General features: G+C 37.5%; 2 protein-coding genes, 1 non-coding gene and 2 pseudogenes across 3 annotated transcripts; 1 reads left to right on the top strand and 4 right to left on the bottom strand.

The window, feature by feature from the left end:
- Positions 1-6,057: 6,057 nt before the first annotated feature.
- Positions 6,058-7,205, bottom strand: LOC120175449 (annotated as a pseudogene).
- Positions 7,206-7,495: 290 nt separating this feature from the next.
- Positions 7,496-9,574, bottom strand: LOC120175455 (annotated as a pseudogene).
- Positions 9,575-10,177: 603 nt separating this feature from the next.
- Positions 10,178-10,250, bottom strand: TRNAF-GAA. Its single transcript has one exon. It is a non-coding gene; the product is annotated as a tRNA-Phe (tRNA).
- Positions 10,251-11,102: 852 nt separating this feature from the next.
- On the top strand, positions 11,103-14,473 carry LOC120175654 (protein STABILIZED1-like). Its single transcript, XM_039182258.1, has 2 exons — positions 11,103-14,340; positions 14,426-14,473. The coding sequence occupies exon 1, from the start codon at positions 11,129-11,131 to the stop codon at positions 14,231-14,233; it is 3,105 nt and encodes a 1,034-aa protein (XP_039038189.1). The 5' UTR covers positions 11,103-11,128; the 3' UTR covers positions 14,234-14,340; positions 14,426-14,473.
- A 2,528-nt stretch (positions 14,474-17,001) lies between these two features.
- Positions 17,002-18,233, bottom strand: LOC120175655 (ethylene-responsive transcription factor ERF054-like). Its single transcript, XM_039182259.1, has one exon. The coding sequence runs from the start codon at positions 18,207-18,209 to the stop codon at positions 17,007-17,009; it is 1,203 nt and encodes a 400-aa protein (XP_039038190.1). The 5' UTR covers positions 18,210-18,233; the 3' UTR covers positions 17,002-17,006.
- Positions 18,234-20,566: the final 2,333 nt, after the last annotated feature.

Below are 20,566 nucleotides of genomic sequence, written 5' to 3'. Positions count from 1 at the left end.
TTACTGTTCATGCTACAGTAACTGCTACAGTATTTTCCGAAATTTACATATTAACTTATAAAAATTAACCTTTTCATCACTATAAAAATTCCCATCTATGTTTCCAAATTTATTTAACAAAATAAATTGAATATTATTAATTACATATACTCATTAAAACATTACAAAACTCATTCGTATGACTTTTCAAAACCGATTAAAACTTATCAGATTTGATCATTTATTTACATGCCAACCACTATCGTTATTACAAAATACACATTATACATTTCTTTTCTGATCTGATCTATGGAAAGGAGAAACTGACCTGTTTTGAGTAACTTTTATCAACCGTCATCTTCTCGTAACCTACGCGTGAAACATTCACACGCTAAGTCGTTGACTTAGTGAGGCATATAAAAACATAATTATATGTTAACTGTAACTTCCACAATGCATGAACATTTGATATTACCTTATCATACCAAAGCATATAATGTAAACTATAAATCATGCCATTGCATAAACAATTTCCAATTTCATATGACAAATACATTCCACTTAGGGAAACATACAATATCACATATGAATCTTGTAAATACTTTCAATGTCTTTTATAGGCCCATGTGCATTACTGAGAACTTAAGGTATGCGAGTACTGTGAGGTTGTGCACTATGCTGTCACCACAGCTCGTATAAATTTGCACCGTAGTGCCACGTAGAATTTTGTCCCGAAGGACCGCGTAGAAATGCACCGAAGTGCCACGTAGAATTGCACCGTAGTGCCATATAATATGTCCCTAAGGACCTCATATAAACTCCTTAAGAATCATATATATATGCTAAGGATCAAACATGTGTCTCACAAGACCTCATACATGCTCCAAAGAATACATATACGTCCCGAAGGACCACGTAGAATTTGTCCCGAAGGACCGCGTAGACCCTCTACTCTTGGCATGCCAACTATACCTCTAGATCTCATGACACATATCATGGGCATTGTTCTTTATATTATTTCATATATTCACATAAACACATAATTCACTTACACGTAGAACATTTCCATGTGATTCACATTCACATGTGCATATAATCACGTGGTTTACTTTCATGTAATACATATCACTTTTCATATGAATTTATATTCATATATCACATAGCTTATACTTTGTTCTTATGTCTTCTCATAGACATATATTCTTTCTCACGTAGTCACATAGATTCATATCATATTACCTATATATTATTTCTCATATATTCATGTAAACATGCATGTCTTATTTTGTTCACATATGTTCATATATACATCATATAATCCTATAAACTAAAATGCACTCATAAGAATCATACCAATCATATAACATTTTAGGAGTCACTTCTTACCATAGTAACTCCGTCACTGGCTCACCGCGAGCCAATGTTTTCCAATAGCATAAGTACAATTAAATTGCACTCACCTTAGCCTTGCTTGCTTTGATTCAATCCTAATCCTTTGATTATTCCAAAACTTGTTTAGGCTCAATATCTACATAAATATAACATTTCAAAACGACTATCAGAAGCCTAAACCTTAAATTTGATGTTAATAACTTAAGCCGGTTTTAATAAACTAAATTTCCATTTTTCATTTAGGGGGAATCGATCCCCCCCCAGGGGGTATCGGTTCCCTTTGCATAACCTGGAAATTTTCGTTCCAACCCAGAAAATTATTGTTCATTACACGAAAATTCTCTATTTTCACTTCAATTCTTCATATTTCATCCCCTTTCATATTCCTACCTCAAGTATACATACTTAAACTAATTTATATCTATTTATTTCATCTTAAACCTTAGAATTCTATTCCCCATATAGAATTCAATAATCATATCAAATTTTCCATGTTATCCAAACTTAATTGTAACACTTCTAACTTCTTATTCTCATAGATGGCAAGTCAAATTCAACCTCCAAAATCATTTAAACATTTCTATTCAAAATTTCACTTTAAAACCCATTTTCTTTAATCTGTCATAACTCCTTTATCTTTTGAATTTAAGATAACTTAAGCTTTCCTTAAGCTTAATTATCATTTAATGATCAAAACCTAACCTTTAATTCAACAAATAATCAACAAAATCGAAAACTCACCTTTGCCTAGTCTTCCATGGTTGGAGAAGAAGAAGAAATGAAGAAGTAGATAAAATGCATTCATCTCCCACGTTTTTATCTCCTATTAAAGGGGATAAAAATATCTTTAATGTCAATTGACCATTTTGCCCTTTAATTCATTGGATAATTACTAAAAACTTTCAGGAAATATCCTCAAATAAATCATTGAACTATTCAAGTATTCTACTTTTATCATCAAATTCTGAAATTTTATAATTTGGTCACTAACCCGTAGTTTGGGATGTTACAGCGTACTGCCGACAATTTACTTAAGGAAATTATTGAAGTTGTTGGTATACGTCTTAGGGGGAAACCTATTAATAGACTAAACTGCACTAATTTTGTCCTTTGTAATGCTTGGGGAATTGTATAACCAACCACTGATTTTTTGTGTATCTTGTTCATTTTGTTCAGTCTGCTGATTGGTTTTGGTTGTAGCATAATTTGTTATTTTAGGTAATAAAATTTTGATTTATCCAAAAAAAAAAATTTAATTATAGATTTTTTTTATAAATCTAAAATAATTTAAGAATAAATTTATAATTTCTTTATAGAATTTTTATTATTCAATAACAAAAGAATAATATTTTTGAAATAAAATTAAAGATATTTTAGTTCAAAACACTCGTAATCCAACAATACCTAAAAAAAAAAGAGATAATAATATTCCCGATAATATACCTAAAAAAATTTACTATTGATATTCTTATATTACCGAAAATGAAATTCCTGAACTAACCAAACGAAAGAATATAGATTTCGTTCTCATGAGAATCCCACGTTCCCTATCCAAACACCCCTTAGTGTTTAGAGTATAAGATATACAATTCTCAGGTAAAAAAAAAATTGTTTTAGTATTTAAGTTAAAAAATATTTATTTATAGATTATAAATTATAATAAAATTTTAATTATTTATTTATTTAAATTTAATAACTATAAATTAATATAAAACTTATTAATATTACATAATCTAAGTTTAAGTGAAAACTATCCACATATATATATATATATATATATATATACATGTCTGTCTGCTTAATGGTGAATATATATCGATGATAACAAAATGAAATCTACCCAGAAACACAAAAAAGGGAGAGAGAAACCCAGAAATAAATACATGCATTGTTCGGTAAATTGTTGCAAATGGAAAATAAAAAATCCATTAAATCATATGGTAAACAGATGTAGGAAAATAAAGCCAAACAGAAAATATAACTAAGATTTCAAATCCCAAAATAATAAGACATTCAAACAACATCAAAGCTTAAATCAAAACTTCTCAAGATGAAACCCCACAAAAGAAAGAGAAAACAGGATTGAATCCATCAAACCTTAAATAAACCCACAAAAAATAAGTAAAGCGACAGAGATCTCTACAAGGTGTAGGGGGGGAAATGAAGCCACGAATAAGGAAGACAAAATAAAAGAAATTATCAACCCCTGATGTGCTTGACTTTGTTCCAGCCCTTCTTGCACGACTCTCCCACTATTTTCACGCCCTTTTTGAAGAAAACCTTGAGTTCCTTGGCTCTCTCTTTTACTTGCTGCTCGAACCCGGCCATCGGTCGAACCTGAGCTTCAAACGAACAAAAAAAATCTGGGTTTTGGTTTCTGCGTTGGTGTAAATGATTTCTGTAACTGAGGGGAAACCCTCACGGTTGTTTTTAAGCAGGGACCGTGAGCTTAGGTCTCGTTGTATCCAACGCATCAAGGGCACGTGGCGGAGATCTGATGGTTGATGAAGTCGTTGGAATGAAAAAGATACGTGGGATGATGATGGATTGGTTTCCCGTTTTTCATGGTCCCATATACCCAACTTTTAATTTTTTTAAAAAACAATCATAAACTATACAATTCGCCCTTAAACTTTTATTATGTTTTTATTTTGAGTAATAAACTTTTATAATTTGCATTGAAGTTTAAATCACTAAGGAACTTTAGTGGGCATTGATAGAGGTATAAATGAGCAAGACGAATCATTCATATAATGTTTGTTTATATTTGTTTATTAAGTTAAATAAGCGAGTAGAATAAAATTTTTATGTTCATTTAATATACAAACGATCACAAATAAAGGTGTGTCAGTTTATTTATGTTCACGAACAAGCTTGTTTAAAAACTTATTTATCGATTAATTTACAAAATCGTGTACTCTATTCTCATTTTTATATATTTTAAATAATGGTGAAGAGATTAACTAAATTGAATATGTGATGAACTTTGGAGTTCAAAATGTGAAGCCTAAAGAGACTAAGGAATAGTAGGATAGTTTCACCATTTATCTTTAGCTTAAGGAAAAAAAGGGAGTGTTGAGCAACTTCAACCTGATAAATAAACACATTGCTAAATAAATATGTTGACGAACATATAAATGATAAAATGAATATGTCCGTTAAGGATGTTTAAACATATTCTTAAATGATAAATGATTCAAACATAATTACATTAAAAAATAACCAAAACGAACCCAAAACATAGTATCATTAGTTTAATTCCGATTCATTTGCACACCTAAACATTAAAAACCAAAGGGTCCCATTCCCCTTGAAATAACTGGTTGGCTAATTGGCTTTGCCTTTATTGGGCACAGCACAACACTAAAACAAAACTATTAGCGCACAAATCAAAGGCGCCTCAAAAGGTTTAAACTTTGCTTATTAAAAGTGACGTCAATAATCATTGATCAAATAAACCGTTGGCACAACAGCTCATTTGGCAGGATTAACATATTTTTAAGACACAATCAACCGATCATTTATGTAGTGATAAATGATTCGTATTTTCATTGTCTTTATACATCTAACAATAAGATTATTATTTTTTTAATTTGAAAGGTGTTAAAGTTAAAAAATAAAAGACTAAAATTAAATAATTAATTTATAGGAGTGGTCAAAAAATAATTTTTTCATAGTGAAAGAGTTAAAAGTTTTAAAATTTATTATTAATATTTTTGATGGACTAAAAGAATCATTTGACCATTTAATCAAGAGGGCCAACGCCACTACTTTTCCCAATTTGTCTCTATCTTTGAGTTGTCCGTCTAGCTCAGTTGGTAGAGCACAAGGCTCTTAACCTTGTGGTCGTGGGATCGAGTCCTACTGAGGGCAATTCATAACGGAGGTCTTCCACGGAAATTGCTCTTAATCTGACGTTGGGGGCAGCCTACTACCCTACCTCCCTTTTACCCCATTACATATGAGAATAAGGTCAACTAATTTAACTAGTCATCGGTAAATATACAAAACAATCTTACATTATTATCAGATATTTAGTTGATCCAATATTGCATTTTAAGCCTAAAATTATAATTCAATTTTGGTCCTGCTATATTAAAAAAAGCTCCTTTCAAGCCTAAAATAAGAAATGTTACAATAGTAACATATATTGATTGTTATTCAACTAATGAATATAGACTATTTTGATCAAAATTTGAAATTTCAAAAAGAATATGGGTCAAGGTGATAGTTTAACAAACATCGAGGCTAATTCTGTCATTATACTTAAAAAAAGAAGAAGGAGAAATCAACAACAACCATAGGATGTTTGCAATGGCAGGTAAATTTTAATGAATCATCTATGGGGAGCAAATTGGAACAGAAATGGGGGACCTTTGAAGGGACCATTCTCAGTGAAACTAACAACATTATCAACACGAAGAACACTGTCTGCAAGAGAAGTCATTCCCAGGAATTGGACGCCAAAAGCAACTTAAACTTCTCGTCTTAATTTCCTCTAACTTATCTGTATTCGAGCACAATAGATGACACATTGAGCTAAAACACTTGCTAATAATGTCCTAACAACAGGAAGCATGCACTAGAAGTCTAGAACAAGCTTCCCTGCAGTTTCAAAATCAAATTATAATGAACGAAAGAATGTCTACAGATGATGTTGCAGACTTGAAATCCCATACTTTAAAACAAATAAAAAACAAAACAAAACAAAAGACCGAGAAATTAAGGTTTGGCATCGGAAGCATCGGGATTGGCTTTAACTTTGCTATCAGCAGCCTCAGCAGGAGCTGAAGTCTCTGGTTTGGGTTGTTCAGTGCCACCGTTAGCAGCAGCAGCAGCAGGTTTACTTTCTCCAGCAGGTTTACTTTTTCATCTTTGGGTTTAGGCATCATATGAGGCGGTGGATTCTGTTTGAGCTTCACGAAGATTTGCCTCATTCTCGAAAGATCAGTAGGCTTCCCCGGCTTTGGACCATGAATCACCAAAACCAATGGTGTTTTATCTGGGTCTTTCCTTCCTCTTTTCTTCTCGATATTCGCCACCTCTCGAGGAGTGGTCTCGGCTATTGCTTTCCAGTAATGGAGGTGAGCGTCTTCGTGGAACTTGTCTTGATTAGCCAAGTATAGCCGTGTAAAGAAGAAGCAGTGGGAAAGAAATAATGATCACAATGCTCTCTATTTTCTTCTGCCTTCTCTCTTTCTCTGTTGTTAGCCTTACTGGTTTCACAATTCTGATTCCTCTTCTCGTAAAAAGATCGTTTGTACTCGTCTGCTTCGCCGATTATCTGATCCCGTTTCTCCCTCTCTCTTTTCTCCTTCTCCTCGAGATGAATGGCGTTTAAGCTGCATAGAAACGAACTCAATGACCGGAATGAGAAATTTCGAAAAGAGTAAATGTAGCGAAAACAAACCGGCGCCATTCGCGTCGCATGAAGCTTTCCTCTTGCATCTCATCAGGCGGAGTCAACATTGGACCTTCAGATAAGAAAATACCATCCATCACAGACCCTCCAAAAGGCGTCATGAATTCAGCATTAGGCGCCGAAAAACCGAAGCCGTAAACATCCGGGGAAGGCGGGTCATTATGAATGCCGATATTATTATTGATGTCGCTGTTGTTGCTAGTGGCAATATAACCTAGGTTTTGACTACAACTGCGACTGTGAGCAATGTGAGTACTAGTATCAATGGTAATATCATCGGAAGGGAAAGCTTGAGGAGGCGGGAAAGAGGAGGAATCGTAGGCTCCCATGTAGGTGGCGTCACTGTCGAAAGTCCGAGACGATGAATTATTGCCGTCTCCCCGTCTTTTCTCATCATGTTGAAGGACTCCATCGATTATCAAATGGAAGATCCTAAAAGGTTCGGTCACGTTGTAATGCTTCTGTGGCAGTGCGAGGGTTTCAGGTTTGTGCTGTTTTTGGTCAGAATACGTCGTTATATTCGGATCCAGAGAGGGAAGAGGGAGCTCGTTGGCTTGGATGATATCAACATATATATTACTCGTAATATTATTAATGAATTTAACTATTTTCTTTTTTCGTAATATTTGTATTTAAACGTGTTGGAGAAGATATTATTGTAAAAGGAAAACCAATAGACATGAATGATAGACATTTGTACGATTACACCTTGACAATCCTCAAGTGGTCATGTTTTGTGTACTAGATGCTCAGAGTCTCCTAGCTCCATTTCACTTCCTTGCCATTCATTGTGATTTTGGAAAAGCAACGCAATCTGTTCCAATGATTTCCCCTTCGTCTCCAGAAAAAAGTTTGTAAACGAAGAGAACGGAAAGAGCCAACATCAGCGAGAAGAGGAAAAACGCTCCGGCCACTGTTATCGAAAGAGCGAGAGAGAGGAACGACATGGAAACAAAGCCGCTGCTTAACCTGTTACCTACGACGCCGAGAGCCGACGTTTGAGCTCGTAACCTCAAGGGAAAGATCTCGGATTTCACGATCCAGCAAACAGGACCCATTCCCACGGAAAAGAATGCAACGTTTCCACAAACACACAACAATGCCATTGCAATTCCAAGCTGCCCTTTCCCCAATATGGCCAAGCTAAGGCTTAAGGTGAACAAACAGACAGTCATTCCAATTGTGCTAACATAGAGCAGGGCTTCCTCCCGATTCTATCAACAAGAAATCTTGCAATCAATATAAAAGCAGTCTTTCTGACACCGACGGCGACGGTTGCAGCGAGGATTTTCTAGTTATTCTCAATCCCTGCATCCTTGAAGATTGTGGGATTATAGTACACGGTTGCATCTGTTCCTGTGATTTATTGGAAGCACTGAATTCCGAAGCCGGTGATCAGCATTCGACGAAGTGAAGGTGAAGGCCTTATTAGTTCACGCCATACGGATTTCTCTTCACTCTTCTCTCCGTTTGAGATTCCAGCTGCAGCTACTATTTCTGAGAGCCTCTCGTCCACCTCATTCTCGTTTTCGTTTGTTTTCGATAGCACTGATCTAGCTTCATCGACTCGGTTCTGCATGACCAACCACCTTGGCGATTCGGGGATAACGAAAAGTGTGAATCCGATGAAGAGTGAAGGCAAAATTCCAACAGCCAGCATTACCCTCCAGTTAATATGTACTGAAAGACCAGAAAATGCATAATTGGAGACATAACCAAGCAAAATTCCTAGATTTATTCTAAATTGCTAATCTCAGGGAAGGAGGTATGATATCCTCTAACGACAGTTGGCGATATCTCGGCAATATAGACCGGAGCACTCATGACTCTGAAGCCTATACCGACCCCGGCCAAAATTCGTCCTATCATTAGTACCTCGAACGAGGATGCAACTGTCATTATAGCTGGCACCAATTTGAAACACAACAGCAGCAAAGGCCATTGTCCACTTTCTACCGATGATATCCGATGTCCTTCCACCGGCTAAGCTACCCAAAAGCTTGCACCTCGGATATCTTCAGGTCTTCCTGTATAAATATAATTGCTCCACTCATAACACCTACATCTGCACATACGAAAGGAATTCGGACCCAAAACGTGTTTGAAAACCGGTGTTTTGTGTCAAGCAAACCAACTAGTTGACAATGAATTCTGTTCTTAAGAATTAGTAGATTTACTTTTGCAGGTAATATGCTTCATGATTCATGAAGATCTGCAATAAAGTTTAAGACTTTGAGCCAAAAAGGTGGATTTTTAAGCATTCACAAAGATGACAATCAAGCATTCAGTCCAGTTAAAGTTTCTCATTTGCAGTGCTACATAAAACAATATCAACGAGCATTATAACGCTAAATTCCAAGGATTTGATTTGGCTATTCTTCTCCTGCTAAATTCATTACACGAACTATAAAAAGTCAACTTTTCCCAGAAAGAAAAACTAACCATAGCCAAGAAGTACATTGTTGAGAGAAGCAAATATGGCACAAGCAAGAACATATTTCCTGGTACTTTTCTTCCTCTCCAGTTGATCATGATGATGCGAGGCATCATCATCGAAATCATCAGATAGCTCAGAATCCATCCTCTTGTACTTGTTCTTCTTCCCCAAAGACAAAACCATTTCCTCATTCCCATTTTCATGGACACCCACCAATCCCATAGCTCTCCTTCCTCCACAAAAACCGGAGATAAAAAAAAACTGACCCTGAAGAGTTTCCTTGAATGGTTAACAACGAAGGATTAAGCCATGGGTTTGGGATTTCAGATCTAAAGCCAGGAAAGGAAGATTATAGAGATTCCAATAAGCAAGTGGTCCATTATTTTATACATTCCTGCAGGCCACTGGATAATTTTCAAAACCTTGCTCAACACATGCAAATGAAAAAGAAATGGTTAACATCACTACGTTTCTAAAGTTCAAACAAAATGTTTTATGTTTTCAAGGTAACAAAGTATAAATTATGCAAGATTCCTATGATTTGTCTGTTTTTCTAATGCAACTTGTCCCAACTTCTATTATAAGTTAAAGGCTTTTCTCTTGTACTGGGAATTCTTTTTCTCAACTAATAGTTCTCCATGAAGTTACGGTGGAACGAAAGCTTGAGATTTTTGAGGGTCAGATACGCAAAGGCCAAAGGGGACGGTGCAGTTTCGTATGAGCAAACTACTCTCTTTGGCACACCATGGACGTTGATCGGCAAGAATAAACTTAACCATCCAATTACATTCTTCATCAACATTTGGATTTAGTTCACCGGAAACTATATATGCATATAAAATATGATCATTCGGCTTTGCTTCGTTTGTCTCGCCGACAATCCGGTTTGTCGCTTTCTACATATTGGGAGCTCATAAAAAGGGAAAAGGCTAATCAAAACAATATACTGCGGTGAGCGTGGATCGAACACGCGACCTTCAAATCTTCAGTCTGACGCTCTCCCAACTGAGCTATCCCCGCAAGTGTTTCTTGAAAGCAAACTAAATTTAATTGTACAGTTTGTTTCAAATATCACCTTTGATCCATTTTAAAGAAAAATGTTTTTGTCTTTTATTATATTCATTTTATAATATTTTAAATCCCGACATCGATTTCAGGCTGAATCAATTCAAAATTTTATGCAACTATAACTAAAAAAAATATATAAACAAAAAGATCATAACAGGTTAAATTGTCTATTTTTTATTTTGATTTTTGTTTTCCTGGACGTCGTAGAGATACAAATGAGATAGATGAATCGTAAATTATTCGAGTTTAACACGAATAAAATTTGATTAATTTTTAAATTGAATAGACTCATTTCAAGCTAGAACATGCCTTAAGTTCTAAACTAGTCAAAACGTACTACATGATATCTATTCGAAAAACTCGAGAATAATTTGAGAAAAAATATATTAGAATTTTAATTTTAAAATTAAATTATTAATAATATGAACATTTATATGTTGTTTTTATATAAAAATAATTTGAGTTGATGTTCTATAATTATAAGCTTTCAAATTAAATTTAATTAAATTTTAAATTTTTTTAAACCGAATCAAATTCAACAATAATTAAACTCCACTCAAATCGTTTACATCCCTAATATATGATTCTATGTTCGATTATATTAATCAATGGAACAAATGTGACCATTAGATGCTCGTTGAACCAGATCAATTTTGTTGGCCCATTCAGTCATTCAAAATCCAAATAAAAGCCGAGTGTCTATTATGGCCCAAGACAAAATCCAACCGCCTTTGGGGGCGCGTGCTTAACACCGCCTTTCATAATCTTGAATCATATATAATGATGAGATATCAGATTCGGGGGAAAGAGCCAATTCCAAATAGGAGACAATGGTGTTCATCGCATCCCCAAATTCCAGAACCATTGCCCTAAATCTAAACCCTAAAACCACCACTCTCCTCTCCCTTCAACAATCCATTCAACACCACACCCAAATCCCAATTTCTCACCAACGCCTCCTCCTCTCCCCAAGCCCCCGTTCTTCCATTCCCGATTCCCCAAATCCCGATTCCGTCCTCCTCTCCGAACTCCGCATCACCCCTTACACCACCTTATTCCTCCATGTTCCCCTCCGCGGCGGCACCCAACCTGGTCCCAGCGGTGCCGCCGTACCCAAGCCACGCCTAGACTTTCTCAACTCCAAGCCTCCCGCTAACTATGTTGCTGGTTTGGGTCGTGGTGCGACCGGGTTCACCACCCGTTCCGATATTGGTCCGGCCCGTGCTGCTCCTGACTTACCCGATCGGTCCGCTACAACTATTGGTGGGGCTGCAGCGCCTTCCGGGGTTGGGCGTGGCCGGGGGAAGCCTGGTGAGGAGGAAGAAGACGATGAAGGCGAGGATAAGGGATACGATGAGAATCAGAAATTCGATGAATTTGAAGGGAACGATGTGGGTCTTTTTGCCTCTGCGGAGTACGATGAAGATGATAAAGAAGCTGACGCTGTTTGGGAAGCCATTGATAAGAGGATGGACTCGAGGAGAAAAGATCGAAGGGAGGCGAGACTGAAGGAAGAAATTGAGAAATACCGAGCGTCGAACCCCAAAATTACGGAGCAGTTTGCGGACTTGAAGAGAAAGCTTCATACTTTGTCAGCGGAGGAGTGGGAGAGTATTCCAGAGATTGGGGATTATTCATTGAGGAATAAGAAAAGAAGATTCGAGAGTTTTGTGCCGGTCCCAGATACACTATTGGAGAAGGCGAGGCAGGAGCAAGAGCATGTTACGGCTTTGGACCCGAAGAGCAGAGCTGCGGGTGGGACGGAAACACCATGGTCTCAAACCCCTGTGACCGATTTAACTGCTGTTGGTGAAGGGAGAGGTACTGTATTGTCTTTGAAGTTAGATAGGTTATCGGATTCTGTTTCGGGTTTAACTGTTGTGGATCCAAAAGGGTATTTGACTGATTTGAAAAGTATGAAGATTACGAGTGATGCTGAGATTTCGGATATTAAAAAGGCCAGGTTGTTGTTGAAGAGTGTTACACAGACAAATCCGAAACATCCACCTGGTTGGATTGCAGCTGCAAGGTTGGAAGAAGTGGCTGGGAAGATCCAGATTGCTAGGCAGTTGATTCAGAAAGGGTGCGAGGAGTGTCCCAAGAATGAAGATGTTTGGTTGGAAGCTTGTAGGCTTGCAAGCCCGGATGAGGCCAAGGCTGTGATTGCTAAGGGGGTGAAATCTATTCCCAATTCAGTGAAGTTGTGGCTGCAAGCTGCGAAATTAGAACATGATGATGTGAATAAGAGCAGGGTTTTGAGAAGGGGTTTGGAGCAGATACCGGATTCAGTAAGGTTATGGAAAGCGGTTGTGGAGCTCGCAAATGAGAAGGATGCAGCGACATTGCTTGAAAGGGCTGTGGAGTGCTGTCCTTTACACGTGGAGTTGTGGTTGGCGCTTGCCAGGTTGAAGGATTATGATAAAGCTAAGAAAGTGCTTAATAGGGCAAGGGAGAAGTTGCCTAAAGAGCCTGCTATATGGATTACGGCTGCAAAGTTGGAGGAGGCTAATGGGAATATTCCTATGGTGGGAAAGATTATTGAGAGGTGTATAAGAGCATTGCAAAGAGAAGGATTTGTTATTGATAGGGAGGCTTGGATGAAAGAGGCTGAGGCTGCTGAGAGAGCTGGGTCTGTTGCTACATGCCAGGCAATTATTCGAAATACAATAGGGATTGGAGTGGAGGAAGAGGATAGGAAGAGAACTTGGGTGGCTGACGCCGAGGAATGCAAGAAGCGGGGTTCAATTGAGACTGCTAGAGCTATCTATGCTCATGCTCTTACTGTGTTCTTGACAAAGAAGAGCATTTGGTTGAAAGCAGCGCAGCTGGAGAAGAGCCATGGGACTAGGGAATCGCTTGATGCTCTTCTTCGTAAAGCTGTTACGTATCGGCCACAGGCTGAGGTTCTTTGGCTTATGGGTGCCAAAGAGAAATGGCTTGCTGGGGATGTGCCTGCTGCTCGAGCTATCCTTCAAGAAGCATATGCTGCCATACCAAATTCAGAAGAGATATGGCTTGCTGCATTTAAGCTCGAGTTTGAAAACCATGAGCCTGAGAGAGCAAGAATACTTCTTGCCAAGGCTCGAGAGAGAGGAGGCACAGAAAGAGTATGGATGAAATCAGCCATTGTGGAGAGAGAACTGGGGAACACTGAAGAAGAGAGGAGGTTGCTTGATGAAGGATTGAAGCAATTTCCATCATTCTTTAAGCTGTGGTTGATGCTTGGGCAGCTTGAGGAACGGCTTGGTAACTTAGAAAAGGCCAAGGGAGTTTATGAATCAGGTTTAAAGCACTGCCCAAGTTGTATACCACTATGGGTTTCTCTTGCCACACTTGAAGAGAAAATGAATGGGATTGCTAAGGCTCGAGCTGTCCTCACGCTGGCAAGGAAGAGGAACCCACAACAACCTGAACTCTGGCTCGCTGCCATACGAGCTGAGGCTAGACACGGCCACAAGAAGGAAGCAGATATCTTAATGGCAAAGGCATTGCAGGAGTGTCCAAATAGTGGTATATTGTGGGCAGCATCTATTGAGATGGTTCCAAGACCGCAACGTAAAACCAAGAGCATGGATGCCCTTAAGAAATGTGATCATGATCCCCATGTCATTGCTGCGGTGGCCAAGCTATTTTGGCATGATAGGAAGGTGGATAAAGCTAGGACTTGGCTCAATAGGGCTGTGACTCTAGCTCCATATATTGGGGATTTCTGGGCATTGTACTACAAATTTGAACTTCAGCATGGTAGTGAGGAGAACCAGAAAGATGTGATGAAAAGGTGTGCTGCCGCAGAACCAAAGCATGGTGAGAAATGGCAAGCTATTTCAAAGGCTGTGGAGAACTCTCACCAGCTTACTGAAGCCATTTTAAAGAAAGTAGTGGTTGCATTGGGCAAGGAAGAGAGTGCTGCGGAAAACAATGGAAAACAACAGTAAACACTAATTACTTTAAAGGTTGTAGCCTTAGTAGTTTCTCTTGTATGAAAATTTGATTTTCAATGAACTAGGACAGCTGAATCAATTCTGAAGCATGTTTTCTTTGGGTTTTGGGCATTATGGTGAAAACTATGTTCTTCTTTAGCATGTATATTAGCGTATTGAATCAATTCTGACGAGTGCTCTCTTTAGTTTTTGGGCATGTACTGTGAAAATAATGTTCTATAATGATGCTTTAGCTTATGAATACTGGAGTATTGCTTCAGATTACTTATCATTTTTTCCAGAGATATAACTTTTTGACCAACTTTGGAGTTTGATTAGCTGTGGGTATTAACTTTGTTTAGGTAGAATAGAAGGATTAATCCTGATTGTCATATTAGAAAGACCATCCAATGCTCTTCATATGTCACCATAGTTCTGATCTGATGACAATTCGAAATTATCATTAGGATGTACTACTGACTCGTGCAAAGTATAGTGTATATAATATCAGGTGTCAAGAATGAACTTTGAAATGCGTTTGCTATAATCTTTGTTGTGTAGTGTGGTACCCATACCATCCATGATGGAGTTGGATCCGAAGTTCCTAACTCTTTTGTGGTTGAAACTAGAACAAAGCAACGATCTTGTATGTTTTGGTTGAAGGGAAAAAGTGATATTTTTGTTTCGTGTTATTTAGCACAACTCTTTTAGTATCAAAAAGTTAAAATTAACTGTAATATATATATATATATATATATATATAGGTTGTTGATAGGAGTAAGTTTGGCTCGTGATCGTTGTTGGTTTATTCTTTTTGGTTTGGGTTGAGAGCAGTGATCGTTGTCAGTTTATTCTTTTTGGTTTAGGTTGAGAGCAGCGGTCATTGAGAGAACGAACCATTGACCAACGTTTTTGTACTGTAAAGGGATTGTGATGAGGAGAAAGAAGAAGGGTAGTTGTTAAGGGAGCTAGCCCCTCCTTCAATTGTCTAGAGGAATATTTATAATGACCTTTAGAGCGAGCGTCAGCGTAGGTTATTATGATATTTAGAAGTCAGCAGGTTAAGATCTGTTGGTTAGGTTAGACCTTGAATTTTGTTTGACAAATCACGTGGGTTTATGAGGACTTATTTGACAACAGTGTTATAGTCGGCCGAAGTCTAGGCTTTAAGGGATAATATAGATAAGTCAGAGGCTCGGAGGTTTCCAGAGGTTGTTCCCTGTACATATACATTTTCTCTTTATGGTGCATATTTGAGCCAACCAACAAGTTGGTTTTCGAATGAATCTGAGTTCTTGTTCCGACTCCAGTAAACACCTTATTTTGAGTCACTCATGCAGCAATTGTTTGGTTAACGTACAATGTTAACACTAACCAGTGTACGTGTGAACCTATATGTTGGCATGGAGACGACAATGGTCTAACCAGTTGTCTTGGGACGCTGTTCTCCTTGCTTTCTCTGGATATTAGCATAGAACTTTAATTATTTATTGATGAAATTGTCATTTTGTAGATGTCCGAATAATGCAACAAAGAACTGTCTTAATATTGTGCTTTGAGCTATCATGCATGTCGGCAATAATTTTACATCTCACTGTTAACATGAAAACCATGAATGGGTGGAGACAGAAGGATTTGGCTGTCACCTGAGTGGCAGCCAGAAGAGAAGTTAACTTCAGTCTTGAAATGGGGATGAGAATGAAACATCGAAATGACTTGTCTACTTAACACTAGAAGACCATCGGCTTTGGGCTATTAGTGTCGGTTTGTATTCTCCTATGGGATATTTTATGTTTTGGATATGTTCTGTTTACTTATGTTTTTTCATTGGTTTGGGTATTGCCATTTGAAATCTTCCAGAAACAGATCCTTTTCTGGGCAGTTTAGCTTCACTGTTTTTTGGCAACAATCAGACCCAGGCCAGGCTACAGGACTGAAGATGATGTCACATTCAAACAAATAACATATTGATATAATACTAATAATATCAAAATTAAGTGATGAGATTAAATTTTATTAAAACGTTTTAATCTAATGTTAGATATCTTAAAAATATATTCCAATTTCGTCATAGTGTCAAAATATCTTCCCTAATACATTGGAGAGGAAAGCATTAAAGCAACCAAGTGTTATTTTATTATAAAAACTGGCACTCATACCACAGCCATGTTTGTCTTCTACTAGTCTATCCCTTTCATCATCAACAATTATATCAGATTGTTCATCATTGCACTGCCGTCGCTAATAAGAAATTCAAGTATGATCTCATGGGCCGGTGACAGTCCCACCTTTCACCCTCACATATTCTAAACCTTTCTGCATATGCTTTGATCCTGTAATAATTTAATATGGGATTAGTATGTGGGTTAATTACATTCGTTGCTTTGCATTGCCGAAATTTTAGCAATCAAGTCTAAGATTTCATCATCATTACCGATTGAAAATTCCAATACGATTAAACGTGTAATATCTTTCGATTAATTAACACTGAAAATGTGCAGAAAAAAAAGAAAGCCAGGAGGTTGATAGACCAACAGATAGATATAACAGACCCTGCAATCTGTAACATTACATAAAACACATGCGATTAACTTGGAATTACATTATCTAGTGATATATTGGATGAATACTACTAGGACCACAGCACATTCTGCAATAACAACAAGCTGAAATGGCATGAAAAATACCCAAGGGGATAAGAGAGGAATCATAGGCTGGATAGGTGAAAAATCTGCAACCAGTGCATGGTTCCTCGGCCTGTAAGGGTATACCCTTAAAAAGATAGGCTCTATTCATCTTTCCAGAAGAAGGGTTTCATTGGACCAGAAGGAGAAGAAGAAGAAGAAGAAGAAGCTGAGCTATGTTGTTGTTGCTGCTGCTGCTGGTTTTGATTGGACAAAGGAAGATTTGAGGGCAAAAGAAGGTTGTTTGTGGTATCTAAATCATCCCACACTGGGCTAGCAGGACCCCAACATGCTGGAATTGTATTGAACCAAGCTTCTGCCATATCACCCCACACCAATTCCTGAGAACCCGAACAACCCTCTTCTGTCATCTGCATCTCGTCATTGGTTGTCGCCTCGATAGACCCCATCGATGAGTCGATGTTCGGATTGTCTCCTTGAGGCAGTGGTGGCATCGTTTCGATTTTCGGTTCCTGTTCTTGCTTTGATCTTTCATGAAGTGTGTGTGGTGAAGCAACTGTTGAGATTGGGGTAGTGGAGGATGCATCTCTTTCCTTGTTGAGGAAAAGCTCAGGGAAATTGAGCTTTGCATTCTCTCCTCTCAACTTGAACGCCTCGCGATCGTAGGCTAAGGCTGCATCTTCGGCTGTGTCGAATGTGCCGAGCCAAAGGCGAGCCCTGTTACGAGGGAGGCGAATTTCGGCTACCCATTTGCCCCAATGCCTTTGCCTCACGCCTCGGTAGAGCTTGGTAGTATGTATAGGCTGCTGCACTTGGTGCTGCCCCAATCTACTCATGTTCATCATCTTCCCTCTCGGACTCAAATTCAGTGCATCGGTCCAGTATAGCAGAAGTTGCTGCTGCTGCTGAGGCGATACCGATGTTTCTGCCGCATAAAATGGCCGATAAACAGACCCTTGTTGCTGCTGATTTTGCTGCGACGAGCGGAACACCGGCATACGAGTCGGAGTATTTCCATAATGTTGAGGAAAGTAAACTGGCTGCTGAGATGCATCCAAAGCGAAAGGAAAAACCAGTCTAGAAGATGGCAAAGAAGAAGAAGAAGGACAACTAGTGGAAACAGGGCAGGGTGAAGAGAACGAAGACGAGTGACGTTCAGGGCTACATATCTTCTTGAGGGGTCTTTGCGAAATGGAAGCTTCATCAAAAACAGGCTTCCATTGCCGCCTCTCAAACCCAGAATCAAGATCCTTTCCTTTGTCGGTCTCTTGGAATGTTGTTTTCATCTTCTCTGTTTCATCAATCGCACCCTTGTTGGATTGGTAACTATTCTTCGTTTCAGCCATTGATGCTGATGATCACTGGCTTGCTCTCTCCCCTTAAATAAATAAAGCACCGATGGGTTCTAAGAAAAAAAGTATGATAACGGAAATACTCAACTCAGAATGCCAATTGCAAGAAGGAAAATGAAGATGGAAGACGATCATTAGAACCCATATTTAAATTTGGTAAGACCAAAAAAAGCAAGATCGAATTTTGGAGCCTTAAATGTTGATTTGGACTTTCTACTACACATTTCCTTTACATTTTCTTTGTGTTTATTTAACATTTTTTTAATAAAAAAAAATCTGGATATTTGAGTTTAGTTTGATTGATATTATTATTGATATAATATATACATAAGGATATGAGATCAAATATTCTTGAACGCCTAATATTCTTTTAGTACGAATCAAGGGACATCGGTGATAAAAGAATTATTGTTATTCTTTGAAGTCACAGGTAGGTTCGAACACTATGAATATCAAAGATTAAAACATTCAATGTCAAATGATTTAGGGTTATCTTTAATCAATATTATCATCTACTTATCTCATATTTATAAAAAAAAATTCATTTTAAAATTTAGATATTTATTCTCCTTTCTCATTTATCTTGTTATCCTTTGCTTGGTTAATTAAATTGGCAAAACCCTAGCTATAGACGGGCATAAACCCAACACATTGGCCGCTTTCATGTCAATGATGAAAGCTTCATTTCACCTCCCCGAGTTCGACACCGGGCATCGCCCAACTTCCGACCACCTTAAATGTTTCTCTTGTTCACCCTGAACCAAATATCTTTTCCATAATACGAGTTCAATTAGTGGTTATTTCAAACTTATATTAGCCCATCAAAATCATTTATTTTTATATAGTTATCAATATTTATTTATTGATAGATTGATTCAGATTAAATTTCGTAGATGTTCATTATGAGAATACAAAGACAAAAGCTCCTCCTAAAATTTTTGGTTTAATAGCATTTTAGGTTCTTATTTGTTTGAATTTAAGTAAAATTGAACTTTTGTCCCCGAGATTTTTAGGTTAAACACATAATAGATTCTTATTATTTTAAAATTAAATACTTTACCCCTCTCAGTATTTAATTATAGCTTCGTAGCCTTTACAATTTAATTTGTTTTATTTATAATATTATGAATCAAACTTAGGACTTTAATCTAAAAAGTTAATATCCTACCCAATTAAATTAATTAGTAATTGATGAGATTAATATTTTATTAATATGTATATGAAAAACGTGTTTCGTTTCATCCATGCACTTTCATGATCAAATTATATTTCCAGAATTTTATTTCTTCGGAGACGGTGCATATTTATACGAATGTTGACTCCTTGAGATTACTTGAAAGTTTAACACTCCCAAAAGCTAAAAAAAAATAGCCCACAGTCCCACATATAAGTAAAGGCTAAACATAATCTACGGATGAGCAATTAATTTCTCTCCTCCTGTCTAACATGCCTAGGGTAGACGAGAAAATTAGTTTTCAAGAGGATTGAAAATAAATTTATTCAATTTCATCCGCAGAGAAGCTAACACGATTGCATATGAATGATTTTCTCTTATTTGATTTTCAAGAGGATTGTATTTCGCACCTCATTGTTATGGATCCTTAACTGATGCAATTTCCAGGGATATGGAGGCTGTTATGTTATGGATAAAGTCATTCAAATCGTCTGCCGCTTGTTTACATGCATGGACTGAATACCAGTCATCAATGGCGCTTTTCATCCGATATCGGATGATGATCCACCACGACAAGTTAAATTCGGGTCTAAAACGCCAGCTTTTTCATTCAATACTTCCTTGTAGAAAGTAGAGACCTATTCGTGTAGGAGGTTAAGAAGTATTTGTCAGGTTAACTTGCGTTTGAAAAATAGTACCAGAAAAGGCTCGTACGTTCCACTTTTTCATAGGTTTTCCTTATGATATAATATTCAAATATGACTGTTTCGAGATAAATGAAGAGCAACAAATGATACTAAATGGTGCGTTCATATATTATTTTTAATAGCTCTGAAATATTATAAAATAATATACGTCTATGTGCATATCACGTAGATACAGTAAACTGTTAAGTTCGTATATCCATGTATTAAAATGTGCAGAAACAGTAGACTGTTGTGCGGCATAGACGCTAGGGCTTCACTTTCGGTGGCAAGGAGGGGGCCTGAGCAAACCAAAAGAAGGAAAAAGATAATGGTGAGGGTGGATCCATATTTGTCGTCAAAAAAGTCTCGAGAAATTAAGGGTGTCCTTCAAAAGTCGGTGCAGGTCGGCTCCTACCAATCATCTCCTCCCACATCATCATTTTCTCTTCCACGACGGCAACCAAAGTTTTATAATTTCGAAAACCTTGGCC

This window comes from Hibiscus syriacus, unplaced genomic scaffold (genome assembly GCF_006381635.1).
Source record: "Hibiscus syriacus cultivar Baekdansim isolate YM2019G1 unplaced genomic scaffold, ASM638163v2 tig00112206_pilon, whole genome shotgun sequence".
Lineage (NCBI taxonomy): Eukaryota > Viridiplantae > Streptophyta > Magnoliopsida > Malvales > Malvaceae > Hibiscus > Hibiscus syriacus.
This window is presented reverse-complemented; position numbering and strand designations above follow the sequence as displayed.

What these genes read in the sequence shown, in the direction of transcription:
- LOC120175654 (XM_039182258.1), top strand. Translation starts at nt 11,129, where the DNA reads ATGGTGTTCATCGCATCCCCAAATTCCAGAACCATTGCCCTAAATCTA.
- LOC120175655 (XM_039182259.1), bottom strand. Translation starts at nt 18,209, where the DNA reads ATGGCTGAAACGAAGAATAGTTACCAATCCAACAAGGGTGCGATTGAT.